The sequence below is a fragment of the Dipteris shenzhenensis genome, chromosome 6 (assembly GCF_047967505.1).
Source record: "Dipteris shenzhenensis isolate YYH24624 ecotype China chromosome 6, Dip_SZ_1.0, whole genome shotgun sequence".
NCBI classification, from domain to species: Eukaryota; Viridiplantae; Streptophyta; class Polypodiopsida; order Gleicheniales; family Dipteridaceae; genus Dipteris; species Dipteris shenzhenensis.
The window spans coordinates 54,273,994-54,298,004 of record NC_141601.1 but is presented as its reverse complement, the minus strand read 5'-3'; the positions used below and the strand labels follow the sequence as shown (position 1 = coordinate 54,298,004).

At 43.9% G+C, this 24,011-nt stretch overlaps 1 protein-coding gene across 2 annotated transcripts in view; it reads left to right on the top strand.

Moving 5' to 3' along the window:
* The window catches only part of LOC147901358 (uncharacterized), a 175,310-nt gene that overhangs the window by 61,336 nt on the left and 89,963 nt on the right, over window positions 1-24,011 (top strand). The window contains exon 4 of one of the 2 annotated variants that reach the window (XM_087376067.1): window positions 13,957-14,001. The exons of the other annotated variant lie outside the window; for it this stretch is intronic. Coding sequence (XP_087232193.1) covers window positions 13,957-14,001 — 45 coding nt within the window. The remainder of the gene's footprint in view (window positions 1-13,956; window positions 14,002-24,011) is intronic. 2 annotated transcript variants of the gene reach the window in all.

Below are 24,011 nucleotides of genomic sequence, written 5' to 3'. Positions count from 1 at the left end.
TCCTTTGTTTCAGCCTTCTTGGCTTTCTGGTCCCGTATGAACTTGAAGCACTTCGACTTCACATGTCCCTTCTTGCCACAATAAAAGCATTCAATGTCCTTTTTTCCACGGGACTGACTGCGGGATTTGGACTTACTAGCAGATCTCCCCTTCTGCTGAGTCCTGCCTCTGTCCTGTACTTGCAAAGCATTTGAAGACTTGCTGCCCGCATTATTCTTCCTGCTCATCTCCTCCATAAGGAGAGAGCTCTCTACATCAGCATACATAAGAGTGACATTTGAATTAGACAGGGTGGTCTTGAAAGTGTCCCAACTCTCGGGGAGGGTACACAGCAAGAAAGTAGCCTTGAACTCCTCATCAAGGTTCAACCCCTGTGCAATCAGCTGTGTAAAGATAGCATTGAACTCACTCAAGTGTGAGGTCATAGCTGTACCTTCCTTCATGCGAAGATCAACCAGCTTCTTCAGCCAATAAACCTTACTGGCTGAGCTCTTTTGGGCATACAATTCCTCTAGTCTTTGCCATAGACCATAAGAGGTCTTTTCAGCCTGTACATTGAACACAAGAGTGTCTGAAATAGTGAGCATGATAGCTGCCCTCGCAGACAAATCAAGCTCTTCCCAATCATCAGCTGCCATGTCAGATGGCTTGACACCCTTCACCCTTATGGGCTTAGCAATCTTCTTTAACAGAAGTACATTTAAGCACTGTTCTGCCCATAATGCATAGTTGTGTGCTCCTTCCAGTTTCTTTATGTTCAGAATTGAAGAATCACTTCCCCCTGATGCCATATCAGATGAGGAAAGTACCCGACTCCCTGGAAGTAAAAAAAAAGACTGAATAAAAGTTCTGATTTCTCAGAAAAAGCCTGCTCTATTCAAGAGCCAGAAGCACTCTCAAAGGTGCTGTTTTTACTGTCAGTAAAATCTGCAGCAAAACAGTAAATGTCCTTGCAAATACTGTACCTTCTGACAAACTGTTCTGAGCTCAAAGAGGCATAAAAAACAGTAATTTCAGACTGCTGCTGCTGCTCAACAAGAGCTTAACAGTGCATAATTATCTGACAAAACCACTCAGACTGCTGTAAACACTGCTGTACTGACTGTACTGATCACTTCTCCCACCTCAGATGAGGTATGTCACTGACTCAAATTGCAGAAATCACTTGACAAAACACCCCAAAAAAAAAAATGACCCTTCAGCCTGTCACAAAAAAAAAAACTGCAACAGTAAATAGGATAAATCCCAAGCAATCACCCTTATACCAAGGGGAGAAAATGCATCTGAAGATCTCTGTCGGTAACCCAAGTGCTATCAAACAAAGTCTGGGCAAAAGCCCCTTGATCTGACACCTGAATCAAGTGGAGAACACCTCAACACTGAGGTAGCATGCAATATGAAATCTCTCTGACACTTGTACCTGACAATGTGTAATGCATAGGCTGCCCCTGTGTACTCAGTAACAACACAACTCACAACGTACAGACACCAAGAAGAAAATCTTTTGAGCACTGTCAACGATGGGCAGTTAGGGACCGAGTAAACTCGATGCGCCCTGACCAAGCGTGGCTCAACTGAGATTTTCAAAGTGCGTACAAAGAATGTGACCTGCAACAAATGTCACCAAATGCACTGCGGAAATAAAGCAAATGTGTGCTCCCTGGCTACACACTGCCTCAAGGCATATACTGCAAACACATCTAGGCAAAAGCCCTTTGATAAGATCACCCAAAACTGAGAATTTCACTCAGTAAATGCATAGAAACTCCTGCTGTACTTTTGTCCTTCTTGCAGCACGCTTCCCCCCAAAAAAAAATTGAGACTTTGCAGCAAAAAAAAAAAACAACCAAGTCCTGCTGTTTCTGTACCCTGCTGGTTCGACGCCAACCCAGTGTACCTGCAGACGGACTGTCGTCCGTACCTAGCTGTGAAAGACTGTCGTCCGTACCTGTGTACGGCTGTCCGTACGACTGTACGGACAGTCCGTACAGCTGATGTAAGAGCTGCTGTAAAACACAGCAGCTATGCTGCTGTACTGCAGCAGGCTGGCGACGCCCACGCCCTCAAAAGGCCTAGCAGCAAGTAGCAGCTGCTGGCTGCTTGCTGGATGCGGTGCCTCGAGCTGCAGCTAGCAGCTCTTGTGCACGGATACCCTCGACCAGCGACCAGCTCCGCCCGTGACGAAAAGCCTGCAGATCCGCCGTACGAATGCGATACACCTAGAGGTGACCCACGAAAATGCACCGCGCAGAAATCCTGCAGTTCGCGACCGCCGTATCCCCTCGAAAACGCGCCGCCTGCGTTGCACACACCCGCGACCACCGTATCCACTTCAAAATGCGCCGTCGTACGGCTCTGCGCCCTGGTCCGTACGGTCGTACGGACGACGTACGGCAGTACGCGGAAATGTCCGTACGTCCGTACGGTATGGATTAGGACGAGGTAGAGGGAGAGAAAGCTCGATGGCTCTGATACCAGTTGAGAGGGGGTAGAGTAGAGGAAGGGGAGCAAGAGAGTCAGAGTGAGAGACACACTAGTGTGGGTGTGAAGTGATGAGTGAGCCACACCACAAACTCACTTATGTTTTATTAGGATTAGGTTTACCCTATGACTGTCTTAAGACAGTCATAGGTGTCCTATCTTTAATTAAGGGTAGGCAATGTGCCTTTACCCCAACACCTAGTAAGCAGGCAGTAATTGATGAGGCTGTAAAATCTTGTAAGGATTCCCCGCAGCTAGTCTCTACGGTCAAAGATCTTGTTCACATTGAAGTACAAACTGCTAAGAAGGAAGTGATTGTTGAAGTGGACACCAAGGCAAGTAAGTCTGATATTCAAGCAGAGATCAAAGAACACGAAGCCAGAAGTGATAATGCGCTGAAGATTAGAATAGGGAGACTCTCAGAAGATTGGTACAAAGAGGAGGACACATATAGTGAAATATTTGACAAAGATCAAACCAAGCTTGCCCAACATTGAATGGGTGGATGATGATAACTCCAGGCCAACTTCTATTATGCAGTTTAAAGGTCATACAATCCTTACACTGAAGTCAAAAGATATGCGGATCAAGCTTGTTCGACAATTTTACAAGCTAAAGCGTACCAAAGTATGGATAGCAGAGGAGCTTACACAGGCCCAACGCAAGAATAGGGCAACTGAATTAGCTAAAGTCAAGGCTGCCAGAAAGGATGGAAAATGGGCAGTTTACCGTGAAGGCATAGCCCTAATCAGAGAGTTTAAATCAAAACCAAAAGACTCTCAGTCTTAAACTGATGTATGGGTGTTTACTCTTTCAGATTATTATGTATGCACTCTAAAATAATGATGGTTACTTTTTGCACTCCTTGGGAGCTGCCATGTGCCCTCCCTAAAGCAAATGTACTAGAGGGTTTCTTGATGTCCCATAGACCTTTCGGTCTCCAGTGGACGTTAATAGACTTTTTTTCTTTCTTTCTTTTTTCACCTCTTGTTTTCTGATCAGGTGAGCTCTCTTTTGCCCCCATATTCTTGATCCTGTAATCTTCTTGGAGTGTGTTTTTTTTGTGCAGGTACAGATTCGGTGCAGACTGCGAGAGTTGAGGAGGGAGGCCTTGAGGTCTTGAGGGGCTGGCCACCAAGGTCAGCCTCGATGACTAGCAGCCTGAGCCCGCCTCACAAGCAGCACACAACTGCTAGGAGCCACGGGGCTCCCTATGGCGCTGGTGGCGCAACCGAGCAGCCATGGGGCTGCTTGGGGGCCTCGGGGCTCACAGAGGTGCCCCTGTTACCCAGCAGCAGGCATCACATAGAGAAGGGGGGCTGAGAATCCCCGCGATGGTTGGAGGGCTCTCGTGACGCCCACGATAGCTTGGAGGGGCAGACAAGGCTTCCGCGACAGTGAGCAAGGTGGAGGCACGCAGCTAGGGTGTCAGAAATGTCTCAAATTCATGAGAGATATACTCCCCCCCTCGATCTGTGCGAAGTGTCTGCACCTTGAGTCTTGTGTCATTCTCAACCATAGCCACAAAGTGTTTGAAATGCATAGATCCTAGTGTAGTTGGTAAAGTCATCTATGAATGTAACAAAATAGAGATAACCCCCAAAAGCAGGTGTCTTCATGGGACCGTAGACATCACTGTGAATAAGCTGTAATTTTCTTGTAGCTTTCACTGCATCATCCTTCTTGAAGGGAAGCCTATGCATTTTGCCAAGAATGCAACCCTCACATGCATGAGGAGGAGGTGACTCCAAAGGAGGCAATGCATCAACCATATGTTGCCTCTGAAGCGTCATTAAGCTGCCATAGCTCATGTGCCCATACCTGGCATGCCATAACTCTGCATTCTGCATCGCAGCAGTGGGAGTGCTTACTGATAATATCTTTTTTCATATAAATCAAGCTGAAAAAGACCCCGATACAAAGTGCCAGACAACCTCAAAGCATAGTCATTTTCTTTGTCTCTGACTGCACACTTGTCATCATCTCCTCTCTCTCTCTCTCTCACACACACACACACACACACACACATAAATCTCACACACACTGTTGCCACACACTTTTTTTGTGTGAAACTAAAAACATTATATTATGAAACATCCATTTTACAACAGAGCAGTGCTCGAGAAAAGAGCCAATGCCCTATCCATCAGAAATAGTTAAAGAAAAGCTGAATGCAAGAAACACTCATGCAAGGCATCGAATAAGGACTGCCGCAATGAGGCTCGGAAGAACTCATAAGGGTGCTGAAGAGATGAATTCAGAAATGCATGATTTCGTTGAAGCCAGAGGGTCCATAAAGCCCAGTATTTGACCCAATGAAAGAAAAGAGAATACTGTGACAAAGAAGCTGATAATCTGCCAAACATCTAGAAAAACTTCGAGAACCTGTGTGCTGGAAATCTGTGAGAGAAAAAATAGGAGATCTTGTCCAGAAGTTCTCTGGAATTTGAACAGAACCACAATAAGTGCTGAATACTCTCAGGAGTATGATGACATCTCGGACAAAGAGGAGAGGCAATCCATCTTTGAGCCAATTTCACTCCCACTGGAAAAATACCAACAATACATCTTTAGAAAAAGAGTCTTCTTTTTAATGGCATTTTCAATTTTCCTTTCCACCAGGTGAAAGACTTATTCAGATGCCAAAGAGCATTTGCATGATGAGCAATCCATGGAGGAGGTAAAATCAATCGATAAGCTTGTATGGAAATCAATAGATGCAGAGGCTGAGAGGATAATCTTGGACTAAGAGACTGAAGTTGCCAATCTTGAAGCTTGTCTCTTACTTCCAATGATGGAATCGGAACAAAAGGGAGTAAGAGATCTGCAATAACTTTAACTTTGAATGCTTTATATTACAAGATAGCTATCCTAGAAAAAAAAAATGGTAAGCCAAAATATTACATCAATAGAAAATCTCCATGTGGACAAATGTACATCTTGATCTATGCAGTGAGTTTGCGGACAATCGAAGAGCGATTGCTGCAAAGAACGACGAAAGAAAACGAAAGTAGAAAAAATTGGATCACTAAAGACTCTGTGGTTTCTAGTTTTCCAGAGAGTCCAGAGTGCCCAATAGCGAACCCAGGTAAAGAACAACTCAAAACACGGCCGTCTAGGATAGATCCCAAACAGCCACACACACACACACACACATTTTTTTTTTCCGTGAAAGCCATGATAGTTTATATTACAAGAAAAGCCATCTCAAAGCGAGGAGCTGGAAATTACATCAGATGAAAATCTCTGTATATGCTAAATATACATCATGATCTATGTAGCGAGTCTACAAGCGGTCAAAAAAAGATTGTTGCAGAGAACGCTTGAAGAAAGCGAACAAAGAAAATGTTGCATCACCAAAGACTTTACAATCCTATCTATCCATAAAGTCCAAAGTGCCCAATAACGAGCCCAAACAAAGAAAAGATCAAACTCCTGAGTGTGCGGATGGAAACCAAAGGGCCAGAAGAATTTTCCAAAAGTAGGAGTCGGGAATCTCGTTGTCAACTGCTGTCAAAGAAAATCTAGGAACTCATGGGAGGACGGGCAAAACCATAACAAATGAAACACAGTCTCTTGAGAAGCCAAACATTTGCGACAAACAACAGGAGCAATGTGTCTACGTGCCAATAGTTGGCCAGATGGAAGAACTTGGCCCCACACACACGCTTTTTTAGTGAAATCTTTTGTTTCTGTGTGGGAAACCCCAGAAAGAGGTAAAAACCCACCAATAAGTACAAAGGAAAAATTTACAAGTAAAGCCTTAGAGCAAAAGTCATGAGGCAGCTAAGTAAAAAGTTACAAGATCAAACTGGAGGAGGATCAAACACAACATCCTCTAGTTTCAGATTGTTGCTTTGTAAAAATTGATGCAGCGAAGAAACTGTACCGTCAATAAAAACCACCTGTTTTTTGCCCTTGTGATTCTTCTTAATATAAGCGGGGAGCCTGAATTTTTGAATCATAGGGTCAAAAACCTGTTGTAACATAGGATGAAAAGACTCCAGAGAAAAAGAAACATCTGCATCCTGAATAGAAAGAGACTTTGGCATAGTCTTCACAGGCATAAGAACTGGATCAATATTTGTACTCTTTGAAGAAGGAGCATCTGACGAAAGAGCTGCATCAGATATGTCATGACTCATCATGTCAGCTTCAATCGGGGTATCAAATTGAGAGAGCATGTGCAACATCCTGTAAGATCCCCTCTGCAAGGGGCACATCCATATCCTGAGGAGAAGGAGGCTGATGGTGCTCAACAGGGGTGCAATCCTGAGCTTCTTTAGCAAGAGAAAGATTGGCTTGCGATTTATCTACCTTCCTCTAGTAGTGCTTTGGAGCAATAGAAGAAGGCTTCTCCAATGAATCCATAGCAGAAACCGGAGGAAAAGGGAGAGTAACCTTGACAGCTGAAGGAGTAGGAGGAGTGGTCTTGGATGCAGAAGGACAATCACGTGCAAAATGACCAACCTGGCGGCACCGATAATAATGGCCGCTTGAGTGACATGCAGATGGCTCGTGCCTTGTAATCTAGCACCTAGTTTCAAGGGAAGAATGAACCATGCCCATGGTCAACGAGTGTAATTTTTTTGGTTTTGTGGGGATGATGTGAAACATTCATGGATTCCATGCAACAAGATTATTGGTGCTCCAATAGCTCCTAAAAAGTGGCCAGTGCAAGTAGGAGTATGTTTGACAAGTGTAGAAGTAAGGAAGTTACAAAGATCCGGGTTTCTTCTGGATGTTTCTGAGATTTCGAGCAGCTCTGATGCAAATAACACACCTGGTGGGAATCAAATACCAAACCTCTCAGAAAAAGTGACTTCTTCCTCTAGCCATCACAAGATGAAGCATAGGACAAGCAGTTCAAAGGCAGCTGCAGACCGCATTGAACGCCTTTTGCATGCTACAGCTAATTGTGACCTCAAGAATGAAGAACAAAGTGGATGAAGATGAAGAGTTCATGGTTGAAAGCTTTGAATCTAATCCTATGGGAAAGACATATACAGTGTGTGTTTGTAGTGAACCATCATGTACTTGCAATGACTTCATTCAGCATGCATCACAAGGAATATTTGTTCCATGCAAGCACATGTAGGCGATAGATGAGGTGGTGGAGGTGGAGGTGGAGGTGGAGATGGAGGTGGAGGAGTCCCTAGCGGAAAGCACCTCATGTTGGAATATGGAAAAAGAACTAGAACTAGAAACTGGAAATGGAAATGAAATGACAAGACTAAAAGACAAGAAATACCTTGAGAAGAGTGTAGACAAGACACAAGCTAGACTGATAGATTAGAATGATGTGACCCATTGAATATATGGGCCAAAGTACAAGACATAATGCAAGAGTGTTTATGGGATAATTGTAGAAGTGCCACATGGCACACACTCAAGACATAAAGACTAGACTTAGACTTAGACTAGGAAATAGTACACTTAGTGTGCACTTATCTCCAACACCCTCCTTAAGTGGACACTAGGAGTAAGACAGAAAGACAAGACATAAAGACTGATAGACTGAGAGACAAGATAGAAGACATGACAGACAAAAGATCCTGAGACACCCCTCCTCAAGTGATATCCTCATATGGGTCCACAAGGGTAGGGACAAGATGGATCTAAAACATAGTCAGATTGATAGACAAATAGACAGACAGACAAGACTAGATAGACAGAAGACTGACTGTAGACAAATAGAAAGACCAAGACACTAGAACCCCTTGACCTACATCATCGGTGGTCAAGGTGGTAGACAAAACATAGAAGTAATCAGAAAGCCCACTTTTCATCATGTAAGGAAGGAACAGCAGGATCAGCTGATGGAGATGTTGCAGCAACATGGGCTGAGGTAGATGCAGGAGCTGATGTAGAGGTTTTGGAGTAGCAGTCCCTCTCCCGGTGATTATCACGGCCACAAATGGTGCATGGATGAGCCTTGAAACAGTCCTTCTCCACATGATTAGTCTTGCCACAATGGGTGCAAGGCTTTCTTACCTTAGAACTGCCTTTCTTTGCTAAAAATGCAGTGTCAGTTACCTTGCATTGTTGAGTTCTTTCTTCCTCTTGGAGAGCATTGATGATACCCTCAAGAGAAGGATTATTATGATACTTGAAGGTAGTGACAAGAGTAGCATAGGAGTCAGGTAAGCTTTTAAGAAGCACAGCAATAGCAATATCTTCGGAGATGGGAGACTTGACTGACGCAAGCTGAACCATAAGACTGCGAAGATAATTGACATGAGAGGCTATAGTAGCTCCTTCCTGCATATGTAGATCAAAGAATGAGATCATAAGTGCAATCTTAGAGTTTTTAGATCGGGCTCCAAAAAGAGTGTCCAAAGTGATCCATGCTTGAGGAGCAGACTGTATGTCGGAGATGTGATGAATGTAATCATCTCCAAGGCCGAGCAATATGATAGCATAGGCTTTGTCGTTCTTGGCAGCAACAACTTGCTCAGATGGACCTTCGGGAGCATCACGGTGAACAATGTCCCAAAGGCCTTCTTTCATAAGATGGCACTTGATTTTGATCTGCCAAGTATGAAAGTTGGACCCATTGAATTTGTCGATAGATATGAGAGAATGAGAGGAAGATGCCATGTGGGAAGGTCTTACCTCTTGCTAGGATGCAAGGGCAGTGTCTATTCCCTTACAATATTGCAGAAAATAAATGAGAGGAAGAGATCCCAGAAGCCGGTTCTCTCACCACTTTGTCAGGGCCATAGCATATGACAGCCCATCGAAGTAGGAGGAACCAGCAAAAAAGGAGACTGTTCAGCAAACTGAAAGAGGCAAAGCTTAGTACCTCAATCCCGGGCAGAGATAGAGATGAAAAAAGGAAAGCAGATCTTCGTGCAGATGAAGTCGAAGAAGTCTTCAGCCTGTGCAGGTACGGATTCCGTACAGTCGTACGGACTGTACGGACTGCTGAGTACTGTCGATGTACGGACGGTGGACGACGTACGGACGACGTACAAATAGCAGGTACGTTGATGCAGAAGCGAGTGCAAGACGGGGCAGATCTGTAGGTACAAGACTGCGCAGATCTGGTTGTGACAGCAGGGGTTACGCAGATCTGGCGCTCAGATCTGTGGCGGAACTGCGCAAATCTAGAGCACAGATCTGGCGCAGACCTGGAGCGCAGATCTGGCGCAGATCTGGAGCGCAATGCGGGGCAGAAAGAGGGGAGATCTCGAAGAAGAGGCGGCCAGCAGAAGGAGCAAATGTCGAGGCAGAGCCAAACTAATGGCGGGCAGTAGCAGAAGAGGTGCGTGCAGCAGCAATGGCGGGGCAGACATCGGAGAAGAGACGGCCAGCAGGAGCGTAGAAGAGGGCGATGCAGACAGAGGGCAGAGGTAGAGGTGCCGCCAGAGGCTGGAAGAAGATGCGTAGACGAAGCTAGAATTCCAGCAGAGTGAGAGAAGAGGAGAGGAGAGGGATCTTCATGGCTCTGATACCATGTTGGAATATGGAAAAAGAACTAGAACTAGAAACTGGAAATGGAAATGAAATGACAAGACTAAAAGACAAGAAATACCTTGAGAAGAGTGTAGACAAGACACAAGCTAGACTGATAGATTAGAATGATGTGACCCATTGAATATATGGGCCAAAGTACAAGACATAATGCAAGAGTGTTTATGGGATAATTGTAGAAGTGCCACATGGCACACACTCAAGACATAAAGACTAGACTTAGACTTAGACTAGGAAATAGTACACTTAGTGTGCACTTATCTCCAACACCTCAAAAGCTTGGAATGAAGGCGCTTCTTGAGATCAAGAAGTATCAAAAGAGTGCAGAGACTCTAATCAAGAGAGCTCCATTCTCTTGATGGGTCAAAGAGATTCTGCAGTCCTATAGGGATGATTATCGTATTCAATCAATCGGATTGGCCACCTTACAAGAGGCAGCAGAAATGGCTATGGTATCCCTTCTTGAGGAAAGAAAATTGTGTGCAATAAAACTGTTAACGCCTAACTTTCTCTGTAAATCACGGGCATAGGCATACACACTTTCCTCCCAGCCAAGCTCGGTGTAGCAAACTCTTCAGAATCGTCAACAATGTGAAGGCTCAAGCTTACAAATTCCACCAAGTCCCAAATTTCCCTAGATGGATCTAGTATGCCACATATTTACAATTGAGGGCATCTCCTAAATGCATCATTTACCCCTCTCTTGGGATATCATTGAAACCATTTGCCCCTTGGCACATTTAATGCATTTAGACCCCTTAGCCTTAGATCCACCTAGTCTTGTGCCATGTCACTCTCACCAAGGACCTTGACCTTGATTCCTTTTTGATCATTTACATGAAGCCCAAACAAATATAATACAAACATTGATCCTTTAAAGGAAAATGTCGACTGACCCTTCCGAGGTCATGTTGCCTCAACTTGGGCGTAACATTCCTTCCCTCTTTAGGCATCAGCGTCCTTGATGATAAAGTCTAGGAAAACTCTCCGTAGCTGGTATACGGATTCCCAGGTAGCTTCTGATAGAGGTAAACCATGCCATGCGCTCTGATACCAAAATGATACGTATAAAACTGTTAACGCCTAACTTTCTCTATAAATCACGGACATAGGCGCACAGACTTTTCTCCCAGCCAACCTCGCTGGTAGCAAACTCTTCAGAATCGTCAACAACGTGAAGGCTCAAGCTTACAAATTCCACCAAGCCCCAAAAATCCCTAGATGGATCTAGTATGCCACATGTTTACAATTGAGGGCATCTCCTAAATGCATCATTTACCCCTCTCTTGGGATATCATTGAAACCATTTGCCCCTTGGCACATTTAATGCATTTAGACCCCTTAGCCTTAGATCCACGTAGTCTTGTGCCATGTCATCCTCACCAAGGACCTTAACTTTGATCATTTACATGAAGCCCAAACAAATATAATACAAACATTGATCCTTTAAAGGAAAATGTCGACTGACCCTTCCGAGGTCATGTTGCCTCAACTTGAGCGTAACAGATAACAGACTGTAGGAAAAGATGCAAAATGCAGCCTGATGCATATTGAATGGGCAAAGCTCAAATTAAGATCCAGAGTAGAGGGCACAGGCTGCATCATATCCCATAAAATACAAAGTCGAACATCTCGGTCTCGAAACATGAAGAGGCCTCCCCAGAAGCGCCGCAAGAGTAGGAAGATACTGAAGAAGAGGCACGGGCAACGCTTTGAGGGTAATCCAGATTGGACAATGAGTCAGAAGAGAGGCTGACGGATCAAAAAGTGGATCCCAAGGCATCACATAAGCGAAAAAACCAACCCCATGAATACCAACACGAGTAACAAGGCTCTCCACCACATCAAACGAAGAGCAGTGGGCATAATAAAAACCTTTGCCCAGAAAGACAAAGGAGGAGATGCAATCCCGACCCATTGCAACTTCAGCCCAACGATGAAGTTGAGCTGCAGATAAAACCTTGCCCATAAAATAGAGACAGACCCCAAACTGCTGAGCCTGTCGAAGACCGAAAACCAGAAGGGCAAGATCCAAAGAACAAACCAAAGGGGAAGCCGATGGAGGAACATTTGTGCAAGAAGCAGAACACAACTGGCGAAGAAGGTCCAGTTGGAGTGAAGAAGGACCATCCACAACATTGAGCTTCGCAGATTTGATGAAATGCGAGGGAACCAAACCACCACGCTTCCTCCGAATAAAGACACGTGCAGGAGGAGGAGAGGCAGAACGAGGAACTGATGCAGAGAACACAAAAGATCCATCAGTCAGAGAAGCGGGAGAAAGGGGGGGGGGGGGGATATAGCAAGAAAAGGCTAAGGGGGAGAGGGCTGCTGCAGAGGCTGAAAGGACTGTAAAGCAGGATCAAGGACAGACGAGGGCTGCACAACGGACGAGCTTGGTATGAAATTTACAGGCTGTACGGAAAGGCTGCGCAAGGAAGAAGAAATCGGGCCAAATCTGCTGGAAAAGAACCCTGCAAAGACGACCGTACAACCTGTACGGACGTTGTAGCAGACTGGACAGAATCGGTGGTGCTGAAGACAGACTATGTAGAGAGCACGGATTGCCATACAGCCCCAGGCTGTATGGACAGGTTAGGGAAAGGCGACTGGATGGTGGAGGTAAGTACAGAAGGTACGGCTGAAGCAACCTGTACGGATGGAGCAGAAAAGGACAAAGGTACGGATGCGAGGATATCAGGCTGTATGGACTGCGGGAAGGAGGGCAAAGGTATGGTTGAGGACGAAGGTACGGACGGGGGGAGGAGCAGCAGAAACCTCCAACTCCATCACCACTCACGCCCCCCCCCCCCCCCCCCCCCCCCCACACACACACACACACACACACAGAGTGACATCTTTCTCATCTCGAACACAAGACTTGGGTATGGGTGCCCTTTTCTAGTTGCCCAACCCTTAACTTTCATTGTATCTGGGTTTTTTCAGTCTCATAGACCCTTTGGTCTTTCGTGGACATTAATAAACTTTATTTCTTTCTCTTGGAACATAAATTTGTCTTGTTTGACTTGTTTGTCATTGTGGAGTATTTTACAACGACAGGTGAACTAGATTTGTTAGTTTCATTAGCAATACTGTTAGAAATATTTGTATTCCTAAGGCCAATGCTATGTAATAAGGGGCTAGGGGAACTTTTTCCATTTATTAAGGTTTTGTATCCCTAATCTTAGCTAGAGGTTGAGTTGTGGGTGAGTTAGTCACCACATATCTTTTGACCCCAGTTAGGGTTCATTCTAGGGTTTCATCTCTATGACTACCCTAGATTTGTAGTTCATCAATGTTGCTGCAATTTCATTCCAGCTTGCTTCAGCTCCATTCTCTCGCTTTCTCTCACTTCCATTTCCAACAAATAGAAGGGACTAGTAGTATGTCCTATATCAGTAGCAGCCATGAATCGTTACTTTCCTGACTAACCTAGGTTCCTTGTAATGGAACCTAGGAGGGGTGGGTCCCGTAAGGTTGTGCTATCAAGTAAAGGCAAATGATATCTTATGAGATCGTTTTGGAGGTCATTTGAGCATTTCACATACTTTGCCTTATTTAGCTGGCATGTCTCTTGATACTAGCACGAGGCTAGTTGCAGGTCACTTTGATAGTATTGTTACTGAATTCCAGCCATGAAGACTTGCAAAGTTAAGAGTCAAATCTCATTTTCAAAGTGCTTATCTGCAGTATGAGACACAAATGTCATACTTGGATGGAAGTTGTGAAGTTGGTGGGAGTTATATATGCCAGCTATGTGTGTTATTTGCCACGGTCGGGTATGATGTGTATTGCTATGTGTGTTCTTTGCCACTGTTGGTTGGATGAGTATAGCTCATAGGTAGAGACATGGCTTCACAAATAGGGGATTACAAATGGTGTCACAAGCAGTGCCAGTGTTTGCAGTTATGTAGAGTGTAATTTACAACAACTAGCATATTCAAAAGAAGCAGAAGCCATTTAATTTCTGTGTCTAAGAGGGTTGTTGTTCTTGTATAGGTTGGTTATGACCTTCTAACAGAGGATGGATACTACCTTGGAAAGGTCAGTAAGTTGATACTTGTAATTTTCTTCTATCTGCTCCATGTTGCAATATAGTTCTGTTAAGAAGTGAACTCTTTCTGGTCTTGCAGGGAATAAATGTCGAAGTTCTATTGGTTTTTGGTTTAATTCATATAAAGTTTTACTTCGGCTCATGCCACTGACTTTAGTTTGGTGTCAAGTGAGGAGCATATCTTTTGACATAAATATTGATCCCTTGTGGTGTTAGAATTATTATTATAATCTAGCAGTGACCAATGAAATGTAATAAGTAGGTTAGGGGCACTTTTCCCTCTTTAGAGGTTTTTTCCCCTAACCCCAGTTAGCTCACTAACTACGGTTAGTGAAGGATAAGGTTTTGTCACTTAGACAAAACCTTTCCTTGCTTTGTATTTTTCTCACTTCATCTATTGCAACTTACGTTTAGCACTCTCTTGCTCTCTCTCTTTTCCTTCATTTGGTATCAGAGCAGACCATCCTTCTGGCCTAGCTCCTTGCTCCCAGCTCCTAGCCCGCCGTACATCCGTGCAGCAGCTCTCCGTACAAATAGTACGGATTTCGTACCTGTTCACGACGCCATCAGCTTGTCCGTACACCTGCAGCTGTCCATACCGTGTGGAGGCGTCCGTACACTTGCACATGCATCAGCGTTCTGTCGTACCGCGTGGAGGAGTCCGTACAGTGCCGTAGTGCACGTCAACTCCGTACACCCATACAGCTCCGTCGCCATTCCGTACCTACAGCTTCCGTGAACATACCGTACAACACCGACATCCGTACAAGTACAGATTCCATACTTGACAGTGACGTATACACGTGCTAGTTTTTGTATTGCATTTAGTGCAGTTTGCCCGTACAAATTTTTACTTGCAGCAACGCCGCCATCCGTACACTGTTGGGCCATATTGTTCCGTACACATGCTGTCAGCGCACCGTACAGGTATCCGTACACTGTATGGATTCTGTACATCTCATGCATTCTGTACATTTGCAGGAGTCCGTACTTCCTTCGGTGCATTTGTAGGTCTTCTAAACAGGTGGTCTTTGCTAGGCGTTTCTGCCCAGAGCCATTGTTTGGCTGTAAAATTTGGGGCATTTTGCATTGCAAGGGTCATTGGTCTTTTGCAGGTATCTCTGTTTGCAGAGGAATCGGGACCTCTGAATCATTTGCAGGCACATTGCAAGTTTGGGGCTTTTGTCCATTTTTTGGCACACATTGCAAGCAAATTGCAAAGATTGTCCAATAATTTGGGGCTTTTGCAGGAGATACTATTTGGGTGAAATTTGGCTCAATTTCAGCTCAAAATTTGGGGCTTTTAGTTTTGCACCGCAATTTCTTGCATCTTTGGGGCTTTCAGGCAATTTGCCCTCTTGTGGATGCAATTTCCCTGAAGAAATTGGGGCTTTTGGCATTCTAATGCAATTTGGCAATGTACAAGCATTTGGGGACTATTGCAGGCAATTTTGGACTCATTTTGAGTGACATTGCAGACATTGGCAAATTTTGCAGTGTTTTTTGGCAGTTTTGGAGAGCATTTGCAGGATAGTTGAAGTGCACTCTGAGCCTTTGACAGGCTGTGACAGTATTTGTCACTGTGGGCATATTTTTTCTTTGCAGATTTTACTTGTGCATTTTATATCCCAGGAAGGGATTTCACTTGGTTTGTCTGCTGTATTTTTTGAGATTATCTAGTGAAAATGGCTCAGAACAACTCCAATGAAGTGTTCGGGGTTCTCACACAAGAGGATAAGTTGGATGGCACCAACTATTCCTAGTGGAGTTTCATGGTTCGCAATATCTTGGTTGGTAGACATCTTTGGGATTATGTCAATGAAGATGAAGCAAGACGAGATACAACGACTACACCTGTCACTCCTACAGCTGGAGGCAGGGGTAGAGGTACTAATGCAGCACAAGTGGTCGGAGCAGCCGCTCCAGCAGAGCATAAAAGATGGGACTCTAGAGATGCACAAGCTCTTTCAGTAATTTCTCTTTTTGTCAAGAGGTTCATTATCCCTCATATTCGGTCATGCAAGACATCTATGGCAGCTTGGGAGATACTAGAGAGTATGTTCGCAGCAACAAATGATGCCAGGGTTTCCTTTCTGAAGCGAGAACTTTGCCATACGCATATGGAGGAGGAAGATTCCATGAATTCTCACCTCACAAAGCTTCAGGACCTCAGGGAACAATTGCTGAATATTGATGAAGTCATTCCGGATTCAGAGATGATCACCACCACTCTGAACTCTCTTCCTGAGTCCTATCTCGGTTTCCACACCTCGCTGAATTTGTCATTGAGGGGGGGCAACAATCCTCTCTCCTTTCACGAATTGGTAGGACTTCTGTTGCAGGAGGAACAAACTCGCAAAAATATGGCAACCCGGGCTGGCGAGCATGCTATGCTCTCCAAGTTCAAGCCCAAGGGTAAAGGGCAGCAAAAGCCACATGCCAACTAGCCCACACATCAGCATAAAGCTGATTCTGGACAACCTTCTTATAAGGCAAAGGGTGATACAAATAAGTAGAAAAAGAAGGGCATCTGTCATTATTGCAAGAAGCGAGGTCATAATATTGGAGAGTGCAAGAAGCGCATAGCCAAAGAGAAGAAAAGGGATTCCGGTATGGCTGTGTCAGATGCATCAATTCCACATTCTCATGATGGAGGAGATGTTGCAGCCAACTTTGTTGAAGAGCACTATGCTTTTCTGTCTTGCACTTCAGATTTTTCAGTGGGTAGTTCTGATATTACAGCCACTAATGATGATGACCCATATGCTTTCTTGACTTGCAGTTATGATCCTTCAAAGGATGAATGCTCTTTTAGCGTTGATGAGACACTTCATACTTGGTATTTTGAAAGTGGTGCTTCAAAGCACATCACTTCCAAGAAGAGTCTGTTTGTATCTCTGCATTCTCCACCCACCAAGAAGAAGGTAACTTGTGCGAATAATTCTTCTTATTCAGTATGTGGAGTGGGAGACATTATTCTCACATCCACTGATGGCACAGATTTCAGAATTTCAGATGTTCTCTATGTGCCAGGGATAAAGAAGAATTTTCTTTCAGTGTCCTCATTCAATAGAGGAGGATTTCAGGTTGTTTTTGATGATGACAAGTGTGCAGTCAGAGACAAAGAGAATGACTATGCTTTGATGTTGTTTGGCACTTAAGAGAATGACTATGCTTTGATGTTGTCTGGCACTTTGTATCGGGGTCTTTTTCAGCTTGATCTATATGAAAAAAGATACCATCTTGCATTATCAGTTAACACTCCCACTGCTGCGATGCAGAATGCGGAGTTATGGCATGCCAGGTATGGACACATGAGCTATGGCAGCTTAATGACGCTTCAGAGGCATGATATGGTTGATGCATTGCCTCCGCATGATATGGTTGATGCATTGCCTCCTTTGGAGTCACCTCCTCGTCATGCATGTGAAGGCTGCATTCTTGGCAAAATGCATAGACTTCCCTTAAAAAAGGATGGTGTGGTGAAAGCTACACGAAAATTACAGCTTATTCACAGTGAAGTCTGCGGTCCCATGAGGACACCTGCTTTTGGGGGTTATCTCTATTTTGTTACATTCATAGATGACTTTACTAACTACACTTGGGTCTATGGTCTCAAGTGTTTATGCATTTCAAACACTTTGTGGCTATGGTTGAGAATGAAACAGGACTCAAGGTGCGGACACTTTGAACAGATCGAGGGAGGGAGTATATGTCTCATGAATTTGAGACATTTTTGAAAGAAAAAGGCATCATGCATCAGCTTACAGTGAGGCTTACACCTCAACAGAATGGCAAAGCTGAGCGGAAGAATCGCACTGCCATGGAAATGGATAGATGCATGCTCACAAGTAAGAAGTTGCCTCACAGGTTTTGGCTAGAAGGCCTCATGTGTGCCAACTATATTTTAAATCGGGCTCCTACAAAGGCTTTGAAGACAATCACTCCCTATGAGGCATGGCATGGGAGAAAGCCTTAAGTGGACCATTTCCGAGTTTTTGGTTGTGTTGCATATGCCCACGTGGCTGTGGAGTTTAGATACAAGTTGTCAGACAAGGCACTCAAATGCATTTTTGTGGGATATAGCTCACAAAGCAAAGGCTATCGTCTCTATAATCCTGCTACACGCAATATTTTTGTTAGTAGAGATGTTATATTCTCTGAAAATTCTGCATATACACATGCTGAATTTCAGATTCCAGCCGCTTCAGATGATGTGTTTGAGGGGATGCTTCCTATAGCATTTGGTTCCCCCGCTAAAACTCAGAATTTACAGCAACCTCCGCCAGATCCACATGTGTAGATTTAGCACCCAACTGAGTTAGTACAACCTCAAGCTGTGGATGAAGTTGTCAAGCAAGAAATTCAAGAGATACACGCAGCCAAAACAGTCCCGAATTGGTTGCATTAGACTCTCAGGGAGAGTAAGCTTGAGGCTTCATTGCCTGGCAGGATTCGTAGTGCAGTAAGGCACACCAGGGGGGCTCTTTCAGTTGAATCAGCTTATGCAGGTACTCTTCTTGATGAGGAGGAACCTAAGACATTTGAAGAAGCAAAGGATAATGTGCATTGGATGAATGCCATGCACGATAAATTGCAGTCCATTCATAAAAATCAGACTTGGGATGTCGTGGATTTGCCACCGGGTAAGAATGCCATAGGTACACGTTGGGTTTCCAAAGTCAAAAGAAAGCCAGATGGGTCTATTGATTGGTACAAGGCAAGGCTGGTTGCAAAAGGATATGCTCAGAAAAAGGGCATAGATTATGAGGAGACTTTTGCTCCTACATCGAGGATGACCACCATCAAGTCAGTTATAGCAATGGCTGCAAATTTTGAATGGAATGTTTATCAGTTGGACATTAAAACAGCTTTCCTTAATGGAGACTTGTTGGAAGAGGTTTATGTCAAGCAACCTCCGGGCTTTGAAATTTCAGGAAATGCACATCAGGTATGCAAACTGAATAAGGCTTTGTATGGGCTGAAACAAGCCCCACGTGCATGGTATGCAAAAATTGATGCCTTTCTAACCAGCAAGGGGCTGCACAATAGTCCAACTGAGAGCACCCTCTACATCAAGAAGGATGGGGGGGATATTTTGGTCATCATTCTTTAAGTAGATGACATGCTGCTCACCGGATCAAATGAGGAAGTAATTGCAAACTTCAAAGTCCAATTGAAAGCTACATTTGATATGTCAGACTTGGGCTTGTTACATTTCTTTTTGGGGATCCAGTTTATTCAAGAGAAACGTGGCATTGTTATGTCTCAGTCCAAGTATGTTCAAAAGCTCTTGGACAGATTCAACATGCATGATTGCAAGCCTATGTCCACTCCGATGGAGCCGGGGCTGAAGCTTACAATGCATGATGCAGGTGAATCAATTGATGTCACACTCTATAGCCAGGTTGTTGGATGCCTCATTTATCTCTACAATACACGACTTGATATTCAGTTTTTCAGTTTCTCAGGTGAGCAGGTAATAGGTATATGCACAGCCCAAAGATTATGCATTGGCAGGCTGTAAAATGCATCTTCCGTTACTTGCAAGGTACAAAGTCTTTTGGCTTGATATTTCCCAGGGGGGGTGACTTGCAGATGCATGCTTACAGTGACTCAGATTGGGCTGGAGACTATGATACTAGGTAGTCCACCAGTGGGAATTGTTTCTTTCTAGGACATGCTTGCATTTCTTGGTTGAGCAAGAAACAATCTACAGTGGCTACCTCCTCATGTGAAGCTGAGTACAGGGCAGCTTTCACAGCGACAGTTGAATGTGTTTGGCTGTGTCGTTTGTTTGCTGATCTTCGTCTTTCATTGGAGGGTCCTTCTCCGATTCTCACTGATAGTCAGAGTGCTATAGCAGTGGCAAAGAATCCTGTGTTTCATGCTCGCACGAAGCACATTGAGGTTCACTATCACTATGTCAGAGAGAAGTTGCATGCAGGAGAGATCAGTATGAATCATGTGTCAACACATGACAATGTTGCAGATATCTTCTCCAAAGCACTTCCACGTGAAAAGTTTGAGGCATTTCGTAATGCCCTGAACTTATCTCCTTTTGGTGATTGATCATTTCCTTGTACATGACATTGGCATTGTAGGGGGGTGTTAGAATTATTATTATAATCTAGCAGTGACCAATGAAATGTAATAACTAGGTTAGGGGCACTTTTCCCTCTTTAGAGATTTTTTCCCCTAACTCCAGTTAGTTCACTAACTACGGTTAATGAAGGATAAGGTTTTGTCACTTAGACAAAACCTTTCCCTGCTTTGTATTTTTCTCACTTCATCTATTGCAACTTACGTTCAGCACTCTCTTGCTCTCTCTCTCTTTTCCTTCATGTGGTGGTTTTCAATGCAATCACAAAGTTAAGGTTTGTGGTAACCTTTTTTGAATCCAGGTGGTTATTAATGTAATGACAAAGTTGAGGTTTGATACCTTGTTTGAGTCCAGGTGTCATTGTATATAGTTAGGGTCATGCATACTTAGAGCATGTTCCATGCCAGCGGAAGAGGTCTTGTCAAAATGCCTTGTTATCTGATGCTGGATGGTGAGTAGGATTTTTTAAGGAGCAACTGGAAGGACTAAATAGTAGTTTGTGGTGCTTCCTAATCTTGAAATCTGGTTTGCAACTTTTGTGAAGCAGGACGTATGAACTCCAAAAACATCTTCAATTATTCAATACAACGGTACAGATCTTTTAAAACTATACATGAGTAAGTTGGTATGGACATATGTGTCATCGATGCTGAATGCTCTGGCTTCTTTTCTTTGCCTTCAGTGCAAGTTGATGAAGGTCAAAATGGTTTTAAAGATGTGCAGATCGTGCATTTTCCAAGGCTCTCAAGCATGGGAGCACGGTCTGATGTTGATGCTCTCATTCTGAATTCCCTTCAAGTCAGCTTGCTCTCTATTTGAAGTGCCTGTCTTTGTTTGGCCACAATAGTGACACCTTGCACTTGCGTGCTCCTCGTGACATTCTCTATCTCGGCTTCCTTCCACTAGACAGATCTTCGGGGCGTGGATGGGCCATCAGAATTCAGATATATTCACCAAGCATTCGTGCCAGCCCAGATTCATTCAAAGGGGCATGCTGCCAAAGATCGTGCAAGAGAATGCTGTAAACCCCATAGGAGGCATATGACATAAAGGGGTCCCCGACCTCCAACTTCAAGAATGCCACAACCCAAGCAGTGAGTGTACAGAATCTGTTGGCAATGGAGACTTGCAGGAAGAAGTATATGTGAGTCAGCCTATTGGCTTTCAGATGCCTGGTCAGGAACACAAAGTATGCAAACTCCATAAGGCACGTCAAGGGCTGAAACAATCCCGTGGGCTTGGTATGAGAACATTTGTACATTTTTTACCAATCAGGGTTTGCCGAATAGTCCAACTGAGAGTGTCCTTTATGTGAAGAAGGAGAAAAAGGATTTTCTGATTATCATTTAGTATGCGGATGATATGCTGCTCATAGGCATAAACAAAGAGAAAATTTCAAGAAGGATCTTGAAGCTTCATTTGAGATGTCTGATATGCTGCTCATATTCACACATGAAGAATAATTGCAGAATTCAAGAAGGATCTTGAAGCTTCATTTGAGATGTCTGATCTGCGGCTTTTACACTATTATTTGGGCATTCATTTTATGCAAACAGATGAAGGCATTTTGCTCAAACAGACAAAGTACATTCCGGGACTGCTACAAAGGTTCAATTTTCAAGAATGCAAGCCTATTTCAACTCCCATAGAGCCAGGGTTGAGGCTGTCGATGCATGATGTAGGTGAACCTTTTGATTCTATTGTTTAACATTTTTATCTCTACAATATCGTCAGTTAATGTATCCCATTTGAGTAGATGTCTTGCACAGTCCAAAGACACATCATTGATGTGCTGTAAAGCCTGTTTCCAGATACTTGCAAGGTACTCAATCTCTTGGTCTATTCTATGCCAAGGGGGTGCTTTTGACTTGCATGCTTCCAGTGGTTTAGATTGGGCCAGGGATTATGATACCAGCCATTCCACCAGTGGAAGTGTTTCTTGGCCCGTGCATTTCTTGGTTGAGCAAGAAACAATCCATTGTTGCAACATCATCCTGTGAAGCTGAGTATAGGGCATCCTTCACAACTATACTTGAATGTGTATGGATCAGAAGATTGATGGCAGATCTTTATGGTGGTTTACACCCATCTTCTCCCATCCGCATTGACAGTCAAAGTGCTATTGTTGCCGTAATCCTTTGTTTCATGCATGCGCGGAACATATTTAGATCCATCACCATTATGTCAAAGAGAGGCTTCTACACTGACACGTGCAATCAATAACAAATGTGCAATCAACAATAACAAATAAATGTGGACAATGGAAAAAAATATCCATAAAATCACTAAACTTTAACGTTATAGTCAATGCCATCTTAGGTTTCTTTCTCTAAGGAAAGAGTACTTCTATGAAAAGCATGTCGAATAGCTGTATCCTGACAAGGGTGCCTATTATCCCCCTTCATAAATCTGTTGGTAGCAGTGAACCTAGGTGTTTTTTTGAGGTCAAAGTGTGTAAGTTTGATTGCATGTGTCTCCCAATTTGATAGGAGAAGGAGATACTATAATAGGAGTTTGCAAACAATACAACCCCTTTTATAGAGGGATCACATGCTTGCCTCAGAGGGTTAGATGCGTGTTTGGTTTTTTACCATATGTCCTTGGGCATACAGATCAACTAGCATAAGTCAATTGCCTTCTTCACACTTGTTAACTTGGGAGAGACATTGGCGGGTACCGATGGCATAGCACTTGGATTGCAAGGTTGAGATTGAAGCTGCCATCGAGCAGTGTTGGAGCCAACCTTAGCGAGTGTTTGTCGTAAGGTTTTATATTAAAGGTCCACAAGTTCTCTCTTGCATGTAGAGTTTTGGTGATGAACCAAGTCCTTTTGGCAAATGCATGGTACATTGCATCTTGCTGGTGCTTTCATAGAAGATATGCATGGGAAGGCATTGATGAAGGGATGCAAGCAGGCCCTCTCAAGCAAGCCAAGTGTATTGGATATCTCTCTCAGCAATGAGACTTGGTACCTCCTTCTACAACATGGTTTGCTCAGAAACACCTTGATGAATGGAGGGACATGGAAACCCTCTTGAATGGAGGGACATGGAAACCCTCTTATAGATGGATAGTTTCTAACGCCCTATACTAGAAAGTGCTCCTAGATGTTGAGTGATTTGATGAGGGTTTGAAGTGACCTTCGCAGAGGTCTCATGCAATCATCAGTAGACACTCATTTGGAACCTAGACATTTGGAAGTTGAAGGTTGTCATCTTGGGAGCTAGGAACTATGGGCACAATTTGGCATTGGACCAGCCCGAAAGTCTTAAGAACAAATTGTCATAGTTGTCAATTGAGGAGAGACTCTGTACCCTACCACACTTGGGATGTCACCAAGTTGTAAATACTCCGCTTAAGTATTAAGGTGACCTCTTATTTGACTATGGTCAAAGAGTTATTTTTAATTTGGTCAAAGCATCAATGAGGCTTGACTTTGGTCAAGGAGTCTTGGTTTCGGCCAAGGAGGGTTGACTTCAGTCAACCAGAGTATTTGTGCTTACTACGGTCAGAGAGATTTGACCAGGGTTAAGAATTTCGACCCTGGTCAACGTTCTTAACCACGGTCAAAGAGGGTTGACCTAGATCAACCAGAGTATTTCTTTTTTGTGTGCACTGGTTTGCTTGGTGGGGACGCCCACACAGACTAGCACTAGTCTAGAGATTTCTGTCTGCATGCAAGAGCTAACAATTAATGGGTGACGTGGTAATGTGCTACAGTTAATTGTTGCAAGTGCACGACAGTAGTAAATTGCCCTATTTTTTTTAAAGGCTAAGGCTGCCTACAAGGAGTAGTTTTCATTAGCATGTGACCAAAGGCTTGGAAGGCTCTACTGTTGCCAACTCATTTGCATGTAACTAGTCGATAGCTAGGACTTTGACACATTGCAGTTCCTA